This window comes from Lactuca virosa, chromosome 8 (assembly GCF_052849685.1).
Source record: "Lactuca virosa cultivar CGN04683 chromosome 8, Lactuca_virosa_CGN04683_v6, whole genome shotgun sequence".
In the NCBI taxonomy this organism is placed as follows: Eukaryota; Viridiplantae; Streptophyta; class Magnoliopsida; order Asterales; family Asteraceae; genus Lactuca; species Lactuca virosa.
The window spans coordinates 178,867,109-178,880,302 of record NC_136433.1 but is presented as its reverse complement, the minus strand read 5'-3'; the positions used below and the strand labels follow the sequence as shown (position 1 = coordinate 178,880,302).

The 13,194-nt window shown below is 36.5% G+C and overlaps 1 protein-coding gene across 1 annotated transcript; it reads left to right on the top strand.

The window, feature by feature from the left end:
* The first annotated feature begins 872 nt into the window (after positions 1–872).
* LOC145131095 (uncharacterized) lies at positions 873–3,182 on the top strand. Its single transcript, XM_079065832.1, has 2 exons — positions 873–1,370; positions 1,416–3,182. The coding sequence occupies exons 1-2, from the start codon at positions 873–875 to the stop codon at positions 3,180–3,182; spliced, it is 2,265 nt and encodes a 754-aa protein (XP_078921958.1).
* Positions 3,183–13,194: the final 10,012 nt, after the last annotated feature.

The window sequence follows — 13,194 nt, the reverse complement described above, 5'->3', positions numbered from 1 at the left end:
TGAGTTTGTAATCACAGTAAACGGGGACATACCTCGCTGTAGGGATCTCGAATACACGGTAATTTGAAATTAGGGTTTCCATTTCATTCTGATGGCGATCGAGAGAGAGAGAAAGAGAGGCGAGAGAGATCACTACATCTTTGGTGGGGGAAGTCGACAGCCGTGGACCTTCGGTGGGAGACGTTGGTGGAGATCACTGCATCTTTGTTGGAGACGATGTGAATTGCTTTGATGGCGGCTGTGTTTAGGAGATTAGGGTAAGATCCGTGTAGTATGTAGTGTAATACGTATATGATCCGTGTAGTGTAAAAAAAAAAAAATTTATATTTTTTTTTTATCTTTTAATTTAGTATTGCATAAATTTCCTTAGTTAAGTTAATTATAGGTTGTTGAATTTCCTTAGTTAATTATAGATTGTTAAATTTACTAAAAAAAAAACTTTAAAAATATATAAAAAAAATTTATATTTAAAAAAAAGAAAAAAAAAATAAATTTTTTTTTAACAAATGGTATCAGAGCCATGTTTATCTTGCATGAATAACCTTATTTAATTCGCGTGTAATACGAGTAATTCTACTTACCAGAACAGAGTTTGGAATTGGTACGTTGGTTTTGGTTGCTGGATTTCAGAAAAGTTATATTTATAATATACACCGAAATGATCCTGCCTCCCGGCTGCCTCTCTCTGTCTGTTCTCTATTTGATAGTCAAAGTATTACACAAAAATTAAATAAATAATTTATGCAATATAATCAATTCACATTAAGATAGAATTTCCCTAATATATGACCCGAAGTTCAAATTTCACTTTCGTTCCACCTTTAGAAGAGCCCGAACGCACGTTTCACCAACTAATCCGAGAAAACCAAACAATGACCGATCTAGCCCTCCTTTCATTAGAGGAATATACAAGCCGTACTAGAGACGAAGATGATCATGGAGTCATTCGTCCAGCGATACCAGCCCAAACAAATTTCGAATTAAAAGGACAATTTCTTCACCTTCTACGAGAAACTCCTTTTGCCGGAAGAGAAGATGAAGATGCGAACCAACATGTCGAAGTTGTACTCGAAATAGCTGACTACTTCAACATTGTTGGAGTAAGCAAAGATGCAGTCATGCTTAGAGTGTTTCCAATAACACTACAAGGAGCTGCAAAACGTTGGATAAAATCTGAACCTACGATTACCACATGGGAAGGTTTAAGATCAAAATTTACAAAACAATTTAGCCCACCATGCAAAATTGCGAAGATGAAAATGAAAATTCAAAATTTTCAGCAGCTTGAAGATGAGACACTGTATGATGCTTGGGACCGTTATAAAGAAATGCTGCAAAATTGTCCACAACATGATCTAAATCCACATCAGGTCGTGTAGACTTTCTATAACGGGATCGATGTTTGTACCCGTCAGTTAGTTAACTCTCAAGGACCCATTCCTAAGAAAAATCCAGCTGACGGGAAAGCAATAATCGAGGAACTCGCCCAACACTCACATCAGTGGCATTCTTCACGAGATTCATCTTTCCGAAAAAGATCAACAGGAGAGAGCTCAGATGGCTTGGCAGCATTAAATGCAAAATTGGATGCATTAGGAAGAGACATGAAAAAGGTCAATCAGACAATTCATGCTATCCAAGTCGGCTGTGACAACTGTAGTGGACCACATCTTGAAAGAGATTGTCCATTAGATCAAGATGGGAATCAAAAGGTTGATGTATGCTACTCATCTGGAGATAGATACGATGAAAGGAAGCCTCGGAACAACTGGAAACCATTCGATGAATACAAGAAGGAAATGGAGATGCAAGGGAAATGGAGACAAAGCGGTCAAGGTTTCTACCAAAAAAACCCACCATTGGAGCAAATTGTGCAAGAAAAGAAGCCAACTTTCGAAGAAATGATGGCCAGATTTGCAGAAGCATCTGATAAAAGACATCGAGATACAGAAGAGTTGGTGAAAAGAATCGGATCAACAACTGAAACTGCTCTAAGAAATCAGCAAGCTTCGATGTTGAACATCGAAAACCAAGTCGGGCAAATTTCGAGAGTACTACAAGAGCGATTTCCTGGAACATTACCAAGTAACACTGAGACAAATCCGACTGCTCATGTCAAAGCAATAACAACTCGAACTGGAAAAAATCTTGAGCCGTTAGTTCCAGTTCATACTAACGAACCTTCTACTATTTCACAATCCCAAGAGAAGGAAAGAGAACCAGTTCCGGTTGAGACAACTACATCCACTCCAGTTGTCAAACCATATAGGCCACCAATTCCTTTCCCTCAACGCTTGAGGAAGGAAAAAGAGGAGGAGGACTATCGCAAATTCATCGATCATATCAAATCCTTGCATATCAACATCCCATTCATTGAAGCTATGGCTCAAATGCCCAAATATGCAAAATTTCTGAAAGATTTGCTTGTTAACCGAAAGAAAATGGAGGAAGCTTCAAGTGTAGTATTAAACGAACAATGTTCAGCAGCCATGTTGAACAAACTTCCTCAGAAAATGAGAGATCCAGGAAGTCTGACTTTACCGTGCCAATTTGGTAATTTGGGTCTCAGCCATGCTCTGGCTGATTCAGGAGCAAGTATAAATCTTGTGCCATATTCGTTTTACAAGAAACTTGATTTACCTGAACCAAAACCAATTCGAATGGCAATCCATCTGGCAAACAAATCAGTGACGTATCCAAAAGGGATAGTGGAGGACTTACTGGTGAAAGTTGACAAGTTCGTATTTCCTGCAGATTTTGTAGTGCTTGATATGGAAGAAGACAATGAAGTTCCTATTATTTTGGGAAGACCATTCTTAAGCACTGCAAGAGCATTAGTTGACATTCATGGATCAAAGTTGACACTAAGAGTCGGAACTGATGCTATCACCTTCGGTCTTGATAGAGCAATGAAGCACTCCAAGGTGAGTGATGATGAAGTTTTCTTTGCTGATGTTTTTGATAACTTATTGGAAAATGAGATATTGGAAGTAAAAGATAAAGACATTGAAAGCATGATGCAACTTGGAGAAGATACGTTTGATGCTGAAAAAGATCTGGAAGAACTAGAAAAGCTGCTGGAGGAGATTAACAAAAAGAAGACTACACGGATAGTAAATCAGAAAAAGAGGAAGCACACCACAAAGAAACACCTTTTGACTCCGATGTCCAAAGTGAGTTGAAAGTTTTACCTGATCATTTGGAGTACGCATACCTAGGAAATAATGAGCAATTCCCTGTGATCATCGCTGCAAATCTCTCACCGCATGAAAAAGAGAGGTTGATTGAAGTTTTGAAAAAGAGAAAGCAAGCTATAGCATGGAATATTTCTGATATCAAAGGAATAAATCCATCCTATTGTTCTCACAAAATTTTGATGGAAGAAGGATCAAAACCAGCAGTCCAACCACAAAGGCGATTGAACCCGAAAATGCAAGAAGTTGTGAGAAAAGAGATCTTAAAACTATTAGATTCGGGAATGATCTACCCTATTTCAGACAGTCCATGGGTAAGCCCCATTCACATTGTCCCAAAGAAGGGAGGAATGACCATCATAATCAATGAAAAGAATGAGCTGATACCAACAAGAACAGTTACAGGGTGGCGAGTGTGCATCGATTATCGAAAGTTAAATGATGCATCCCGCAAAGACCATTTCCCCCTTCCTTTTATCGATCAGATGCTAGAACGTCTTTCTGGAAATGCTTACTATTGTTTCCTAGATGGTTTCTCAGAATACTTTCAAATTCCTATCGTTCCTGAAGATCAAGAAAAGACAACATTCACTTGCCCATACAGAACTTTTGCATACATACGAATGTCATTCGGACTTTGCAATGCTCCTGCAACCTTCCAAAGATGCATGACAGCCATTTTCCACGACATGGTGGAAAACTTCATGGAAGTGTTTATGGATGATTTTTCAGTGTTTGGAGATTCCTTTGATGCATGTTTAGCTAATCTAGACAAAATGCTTGCTAGATGCGAAGAATCAAATCTGCTTTTGAACTGGGAGAAATGTCATTTCATGGTGCAAGAAGGCATTGTACTAGGGCATAAAATCTCCAAGGAGGGGATTGAGGTGGACAAAGCGAAAATAGAGACAATATCAAAATTGCCACCTCCAACCAACGTCAAAGGGGTCAGAAGTTTTCTAGGTCATGCAGGATTTTACAGAAGGTTCATAAAAGATTTTTCAAAGATCACGCGCCCTTTGACTCAACTTCTGTTAAAGGAAGCAAAGTTTAATTTTTCTTCAGATTGTTTAAATGCTTTCAACAATTTAAAAGAAAAATTAACAACAGCCCCGATAATGGTCGCTCCAAATTGGAATTTGCCATTTGAATTAATGTGTGATGCTAGTGATTTTGCAGTGGGAGCAGTTATGGGACAAAGAATTGAGAAACATTTCCAGCCAATCTACTATGCCAGCGAGACGTTAAACCCCGCTCAAGCAAATTACACCACAACTGAAAAAGAATTGCTTGCTGTGGTTTATGCTTTTGAGAAATTTCGCTCTTACTTGATCTTGTCAAAAACTATTGTCTTTACTGATCATGCTGCCTTGAAGTATTTATTCAGGAAAGAAGACTCTAAGCAACGATTAATTCGTTGGATCATGTTACTCCAAGAATTTGACATCGAGATTAAAGACAAGAAAGGCATGGAAAATGTGGTTGCTGATCATTTGTCCAGATTAGAGAATCCCAACATCGAAGAACTCAAGGAGTCTGAAATAAATGACAAATTTCCAGATGAATCCTTGATGATGATAGGTGAAGAGGTACCTTGGTATGCAGACATTGTAAACTACTTGGCTGCAGGATTTCTTTTTAAAGGAATGACACATCAACAGAAGAAGAAATTTTTTTCGGACCTCAAGCACTATTATTGGGATGACCCTTACTTATTCCGAAGTTGTGCATATAATATAGTAAGGAGATGCGTATTCGGAAAAGAAAGTCGTGAGATCATGAAAGGATGTCACGCTGGACCAACTGGGGGGCATCATGGTGCTAATTACACAGCAAGAAAAATCTTTGATGCTGGATTTTACTGGCCTACGATTTTCAAAGATGCTCACATCTTCGTGAAAGAATGTGATGCATGTCAAAGGGCCGGTAACATCTCTTCCTGAAATGAGATGCCCCAAAACAGCATCCAAGTGTGTGAAATTTTTGACGTTTGGGGAATCGATTTTATGGGACCATTTCCTTCCTCACGAGGAAACAAATATATTTTGGTAGCTGTTGACTACGTATCAAAGTGGGCTGAAGCGAAAGCTTTACCCACTAACGATGCTCGTGTAGTAGTCAAGTTTTTAAAGAATCTGTTTTCACGTTTTGGTTTCCCTAAAGCTCTGATCAGTGACAGGGGTACACACTTCTGCAATACCCAACTGGAAAAGGTTTTGCAAAAATATGGTGTTCACCATAGAATCGCAACGGCCTATCATCCACAAACCAGTGGGCAAACTGAAGTCACAAATCGAGCTTTAAAAAGAATTCTGGAACGATCAGTGGGAAGTAACAAGAAGGAATGGGCAGATAAACTTAATGATGCGCTGTGGGCATTTCGAACTGCATACAAAACACCTATTGGTAGTACACCATATAGGATGGTCTTTGGAAAAGCATGTCATTTGCCAGTCGAAATCGAACATAAAGCATTTTGGACATTGAAATCATGCAACTTTGATCCTGTGGAAATTAAAACTAACCGTCTTATGCAGATGAATGCTCTGGAAGAATTAAGGGATGAAGCTTATGGAAACTCTCAAATCTACAAAGAGAAATCAAAGAAATGGCATGATAAAAGATTAAGCAGAGACAAAAAGTTTACCCCTGGAGAAAAAGTATTGCTATTCAATTCCAGGTTGAAACTTTTTCCAGGTAAACTGAAGACGCGTTGGTACGGTCCATTCACAATAAAAGAAGTCTTTTCACATGGTGCAATCGAACTAATTGGAAAAGATGGAGAAAGCTTTAAGGTAAATGGACATCGAGTGAAGCATTACCAGGAAGGAATGTTAGAAGAAGAAGAGAAAGAGGATATACCCCTCCAACTCACTGAAAACAATTAAGTGAGGGGTAGAGTCTGGCTCATGACTCAGTTAAAAAGAAGCGCTTGCGGGAGGCAACCCGATGTTTGTTTTGATTTTTAAATTTGGTGTGTTTAATTTCTGTATGTTTGGTGTGAATTTTCTTTTTAGTTTGTGTTTTCAATAAAAGTACTTTTTAATGGTTTTATTTTTCTGTGAAAGTTACTTTTCAGCTTAGAAACAGGTGATGGTCAGAATGGTGTAAAGTAAATTTCTGAAGTGCAAATTACAATTGGAGCAATGGCATCACATAAGTGTGGGGTGATTCCCCACAAAGAGCAGGATGGAGAACTGAAGCTAACACTGACCAACGGGAGAGCATTATTCGAAGGATGAAGCAAGTGTTCGGCCGACACAAGTCAAATCCAATTCACTCAGCGAAAAGGAGTAATTGATCTAATAACGCAATGTGTACTTGGCCAGTATACAAAGCGTTCAATTCAAGAATTGCGAAGAGAATCCCAACAATTGAATTACACGACGCGTCCAAATCTTATACGCGACACGTAAATGCACCTGTTCAGAGAAATTATGCGGAAAAAGATTTAGATGCCACACTTGCCTAAATCTCAAGCTGGTTCAAAAAGAAAAGATTTACATGCACTTCAACATTACAAACAGAAAAGTGCACTCAACACTTGTCCTACGCAAATCAGGATTTCGACCTCGCCACTGCAATACCCCAGGGGAGTCTGTTCCTTTTTCTCCCTTTTTACTTTTATGTGCTTTAATTTTACATACAATGGGGACATTGTATGATTTAAGTGTGGGGTAGGGGGTCGAATAAGGAAACCAAGCATTTTTGATAAAAATTAAAAAGTTTTATTGTGTTGAAACTTAAGTTGTTAACGTTGTGTGGGATGATTCAATGCGAACTCAAATGTTTAATTGAACCAATAGTATGTTATAGTACATTTGTGGCTTCCCTATCCTAGTGAAATCATGGAACAAAAACACAACCTTGCTTAGTTTGAGGGCCATAATATGTTTAGCATCGTGTACCAGAAATATATCCAGGAGAGCTTATGTAGTCATTGCACTCTAGACTAATATCTCTAACCAATAAGAGTTGAAGTTAAGTTCCCTTGCTTAAGCATATGTTTTTTATTTTTAGGATTTTTAGATTGAAAAAAAAATAAAAAAAAAAATAAAAAAAAAAAAAAAGTTACAAAGTTTGAGAAATAAGAGTCTACAAAGCTATGAAGATCAAGAAATCTCATGAAGAAAAATTCCAAAAATCAATGAAGACTCTAGAACAAAGGCAATTTGCCAAGTTATTAGTTATTGTAATTTTTATTTCTAGGTTATTTTTCCATATGTATGCTTGGGGACTTAGTCAAAAATTACCTTGAGGTTAAAAAAGATTTTTGAGGATATATTCGGAGGGATGCAATAAAATGAATGTTGTTCAAAAGAAGTGGGCAAGTGTTTTTGAAGATTGTGAGTATTTAGGATTGAGGAAGTTTTAGGAATCATTAGACACAAATGTATGCATTGAGGTTTCGATGTACTGGTTGGGTTCAAGTCGGATTGTCTTGTGCGATGATGGTGATGAAGGTTTTGATATGATGACATGCTAAAGTTAGTTTTGCTTGAGGACAAGCAAAGTTCAAGTGTGGGGTATTTTGATATCGCAATAATTATACATATATTTCGAGCGATATTTATGTATTTTTAGCTATATTTTGGTATGATTTAAGATAAAAGGTACTTATAAAGTTTGAAATTCCATTTTACAGCTAAAAATCATTTCTGAAGAAAAAGGAGAAGAAAATGTGCAAAAATCCGCAAAAAGAAGTGAAAGAAAGTACACGAAGAAAAACGAGATAAAAAAGTCAAAGAATTCAAAGATAGCCACGTTGGAAAGACGAGAAAACAAAATAAAAATATAAAAAGAATTTAAATTAATTAATGAGGTTTAATTAAAATAAATTATTGGGAATTAATTATTTAATTTCTAAATAATTTATATTAATTAAATTAATTTAATTAAATTTAAATTGCAAAAAGAAAAAAAAAAGAAGAAAAAAAAATAGAAAAGAAACAAAAATTGAGCCCAAACTCGGAACTAGCCCAAAACCGGAAGCCCTGATCCATTCTCGCGACCCAGATCCGGAAGATCCGAGCCCGATCCGATGTCCGCCCCGCGATCCACTTCCCCTCACAGACTAACCCGATATTTCCGATCCATACCCGGCTCCGACCCGGGTTGGATCCGTGCTTTTTTTCCACTGGTGACGTCATCAATGACGTCATCCGATCCGATCCATACCCGGCTTCGATCCAGATCCGACCCGCGACTCCGATTCGTTTTCTCTCACATGAAGATCCGCGTGTCGACCCGATTCCGACCCAAAATCCGATTCGGAACTATTCAGCTTAAAACGACGTCGTTTTGAGTACCATATTTGCCAATTCCGATTCCATTACGTTTTTAACCATTTTTTCCCCACTTTTTCCTATTCTAAACCCATTCCTTTCCAACCAATACTCAATAATTCACCACCTTTAAACTTTCCAACCTTTTATTCCCATCTTTTTAATTCTTTTGAATTCTTTTTCATTAGATCCAATCTCAATTTATTTCTTTTTGGTATTTAATTCTTCCAATTTTTACTATAAATATCACCATTTTTCACCACAAAAGAAGGAGAAAGGAAAAGAGAAGAGATTGAATCATACACTTTGATACACAAATTTCTCCATACAATTTCTTACCATATCGCCACTATACCAAATTCCATCCAACCTTTGAACCACAATTGGGGATTCAAGAGTCAAAAAGCTAAGGAATTGAAGATTGCAGTGGCATTAGGGACTACATCGGGTTTGTTTTATCGAAATGTTTAACATTCTCAATATGTTTTCTATGTATGTTGTAACCTTAATTATGAGCTAAATTCTCTTTGCTTTCACTTGGATAATGAAACCTTGAAAATATGATTTGATTTATATTATTCGGATATTAATTGTTATTTATTTTATCATGCATATTTGATCATTTATTTGTATATGTTAAGTTTTTGTAATTAATTTTCCCATAACTAAGTTAATATTTTTAAAAGATCACTTTAATTATATTATCTTGAATCATAAATTTTTCATAACCATTGATATTTATGACTAGTAAAGGACAATATTCTAGGAATTGGGCAAAATAAAATACTAAAAATTTAACATGTATATTTTATATCGTACGACCAACTTACGATTCCTATTTGTTTTACTACCACTAAAATGAATAGTTTGATCAAATGTTTGCATGATACGAATTAATTATTGTTAATAAAATTGTTAATTGCATGACAATTGTTTTTAATTAATTTTATTATCAAAACGGTAAAAAATTTAGATCATGATTTTTAACCAATTTTAGAAATCGGTAAATAACTAATAATATCCATTGCACTTAATATAAATCATTCATTACTAAAAGGTGGAATTAAATCTAAGTGAAAGCATCCTTATCATTCTTGATTCTTAAAAACCAATTCTTGTTCTATATTTATTCTACACTTTAATTGTTAAAATTTTCATTATTGTCTTGTTACTAGAAATTCCGCCAAGTTACTTATCTTTTAAGTTAATTAGCGACAAATAGTCTAATATTAAATCATACTCGTTTCCCCAAGTGTTCGACATCCGTTCTTACCATTGCTATATTACAAATTCAATTAGGTACACTTGCCTAAGTCGATAGTAAATTCTAGTATCGGTAATTTCAACCTTATAAATTTAAGACTAGAGTGAATTTTAACACATCAAGGTGTTTTAGGGTTACAAATAATCAACGTAATAATCAACTCTGTATAATGCATACATGCATGCATATATATAGTATAACCCTACCAGCTAATCTAGATAATCACGGATGGACAGGCCCAATCCGGATACAAAACGTAAGGCCCAAGTCGCAACACAAATGGACTCAACAAGGGCTTGAAGAATGACAAAGACATTCACGTCTTTTGGTAATACCTGGGTAACATTTGTGCGGTCAAGACAGTCAATGCAGTTGGATTGGATGATTCCTTTATACTCTGCTACCAACTCTCCTTTTGTGGTTTGGAGGAAGATCTGCTGAGCTGGAACAGTGAAAATTATAAATGGTTTTAAAGAAGAAAAAACCATTATAGCTCCATTTTTAAGGAAACTATTTCAGGGGACAAATTTGTAAATAGTGTAGTTAAGTTTTGCTAATACCCCTGCTTTTCAAAGTCATCGAAACATACACATCAATACCCCAAATTAGTATATAAACATCTTTACTTTGACAAAAGAAAATACTCACTTTGTTTTTTCTGTTAAAGGGGTATTGATATAAACACCAAAAATACTCACTTTGTTTAGGTGCCTCCAGAGCTTTCCTCTTCTCTTCTAGAACCTTCTGATATTCTTCTAAAGTCATCTCCTGAACTCAAAATTTGAATTAGTATTGACTATTGAATAGAAACATGACATTATTAGAATTATTAATTCTTATTATTGGGACAAGAAGTAATCAATCACCTTATCCTCATCCTTATCCTCGAGTTCATTTGCAGCATTCTCCTTTTTCTCATTTGTTGCCTCTTCTTCAGCCAATGGTTTATCAGAGCCCACATTTTTCTCCCCTTCAACCACCACTTCTTCAGTCTCCCTGTGAACAAATATAATAACGATTACTAATTGAAAGCAAATAATATATAAAAGTATAAACTGAGGGATTTAGAAATTAAATGGGAAGTGTAAAATAATACTGAGTAATCTCGTCAGCATGCGTTCCCCAGTTCCCACGACCAGCACCCTCGCGTTTGAACTCATTCCTATACATGAGATGAAAAGGGTATTTGAGTAATTTCAACAAGGAGATGTTGGGAATTTAATTTCATCAAATGATTTTGTGAACTCCAGTGAAAATGAACTTTGTACACAATTGCAACCAAACGTGGGTTGGAATGGAATTGAATTCCTATTCCAGACAAATCCAACGATTCATACTCATTTGCAAGTTGGAATGGAATTGAATTCCAATTCCAGCCTAATCTCATGGAATCTTGCGACTCCTTAAGGAAGAGTAAAAATATATCAAACAAATTTGAAAAATGAAACACTTACCCACACCCTGTCCCGCTATGGCGTTCATATGGCCGACGTGGGCGGTCGCCATCCTCTGAATCTCCGTTACTGAAACCGTCATGGCGACCACCACGAGGAACACCATAACCACCACCACTTCTCTCATAACCGCAATCAACGTATACCCACAATCAGGCAACTCAAAAATCGAGGATTGAGAAAAAATTTATGCATAGTAAAGACTGAATAGTATCTGAAAAAATCAAGAATCAGCTTATAATTACCTTCAAGTTCTTCAATGTGCTTGACAATTCGCGCTTAGCCATCGCTGATAATTTGAAATTAGGGTTTCGGCAGAGCCCTCTCAATCCGGTGTGGTCGTGAGGTGTGTGAGTTTGTAATCACAGTAAACGGGGACATACCTCGCTGTAGGGATCTCGAATACACGGTAATTTGAAATTAGGGTTTCCATTTCATTCTGATGGCGATCGAGAGAGAGAGAAAGAGAGGCGAGAGAGATCACTACATCTTTGGTGGGGGAAGTCGACAGCCGTGGACCTTCGGTGGGAGACGTTGGTGGAGATCACTACATCTTTGTTGGAGACGATGTGAATTGCTTTGATGGCGGCTGTGTTTAGGAGATTAGGGTAAGATCCGTGTAGTATGTAGTGTAATACGTATATGATCCGTGTAGTGTAAAAAAAAAAAAAATTTATATTTTTTTTTTATCTTTTAATTTAGTATTGCATAAATTTCCTTAGTTAAGTTAATTATAGGTTGTTGAATTTCCTTAGTTAATTATAGATTGTTAAATTTACTAAAAAAAAAACTTTAAAAATATATAAAAAAAATTTATATTTAAAAAAAAGAAAAAAATAATAATTTTTTTTTTAACAAATGGTATCAGAGCCATGTTTATCTTGCATGAATAACCTTATTTAATTCGCGTGTAATACGAGTAATTCTACTTACCCGAACAGAGTTTGGAATTGGTACGTTGGTTTTGGTTGCTGGATTTCAGAAAAGTTATATTTATAATATACACCGAAATGATCCTGCCTCCCGGCTGCCTCTCTCTGTCTGTTCTCTATTTGATAGTCAAAGTATTACACAAAAATTAAATAAATAATTTATGCAATATAATCAATTCACATTAAGATAGAATTTCCCTAATATATGACCCGAAGTTCAAATTTCACTTTCGTTCCACCTTTAGAAGAGCCCGAACGCACGTTTCACCAACTAATCCGAGAAAACCAAACAATGACCGATCTAGCCCTCCTTTCATTAGAGGAATATACAAGCCGTACTAGAGACGAAGATGATCATGGAGTCATTCGTCCAGCGATACCAGCCCAAACAAATTTCGAATTAAAAGGACAATTTCTTCACCTTCTACGAGAAACTCCTTTTGCCGGAAGAGAAGATGAAGATGCGAACCAACATGTCGAAGTTGTACTCGAAATAGCTGACTACTTCAACATTGTTGGAGTAAGCAAAGATGCAGTCATGCTTAGAGTGTTTCCAATAACACTACAAGGAGCTGCAAAACGTTGGATAAAATCTGAACCTACGATTACCACATGGGAAGGTTTAAGATCAAAATTTACAAAACAATTTAGCCCACCATGCAAAATTGCGAAGATGAAAATGAAAATTCAAAATTTTCAGCAGCTTGAAGATGAGACACTGTATGATGCTTGGGACCGTTATAAAGAAATGCTGCAAAATTGTCCACAACATGATCTAAATCCACATCAGGTCGTGCAGACTTTCTATAACGGGATCGATGTTTGTACCCGTCAGTTAGTTGACTCTCAAGGACCCATTCCTAAGAAAAATCCAGCTGACGGGAAAGCAATAATCGAGGAACTCGCCCAACACTCACATCAGTGGCATTCTTCACGAGATTCATCTTTCCGAAAAAGATCAACAGGAGAGAGCTCAGATGGCTTGGCAGCATTAAATGCAAAATTGGATGCATTAGGAAGAGACATGAAAAAGGTCAATCAAACAATTCATGCTATCCAAGTCGG

Excerpts from the sequence above, each read along its gene's own strand:
- LOC145131095 (XM_079065832.1), top strand. The coding sequence starts at position 873 with ATGACCGATCTAGCCCTCCTTTCATTAGAGGAATATACAAGCCGTACT. Across the intron at positions 1,371-1,415 it reads ATGATCTAAATCCACATCAG|TTAGTTAACTCTCAAGGACC; the intron begins GTCGTGTAGACT and ends TGTACCCGTCAG.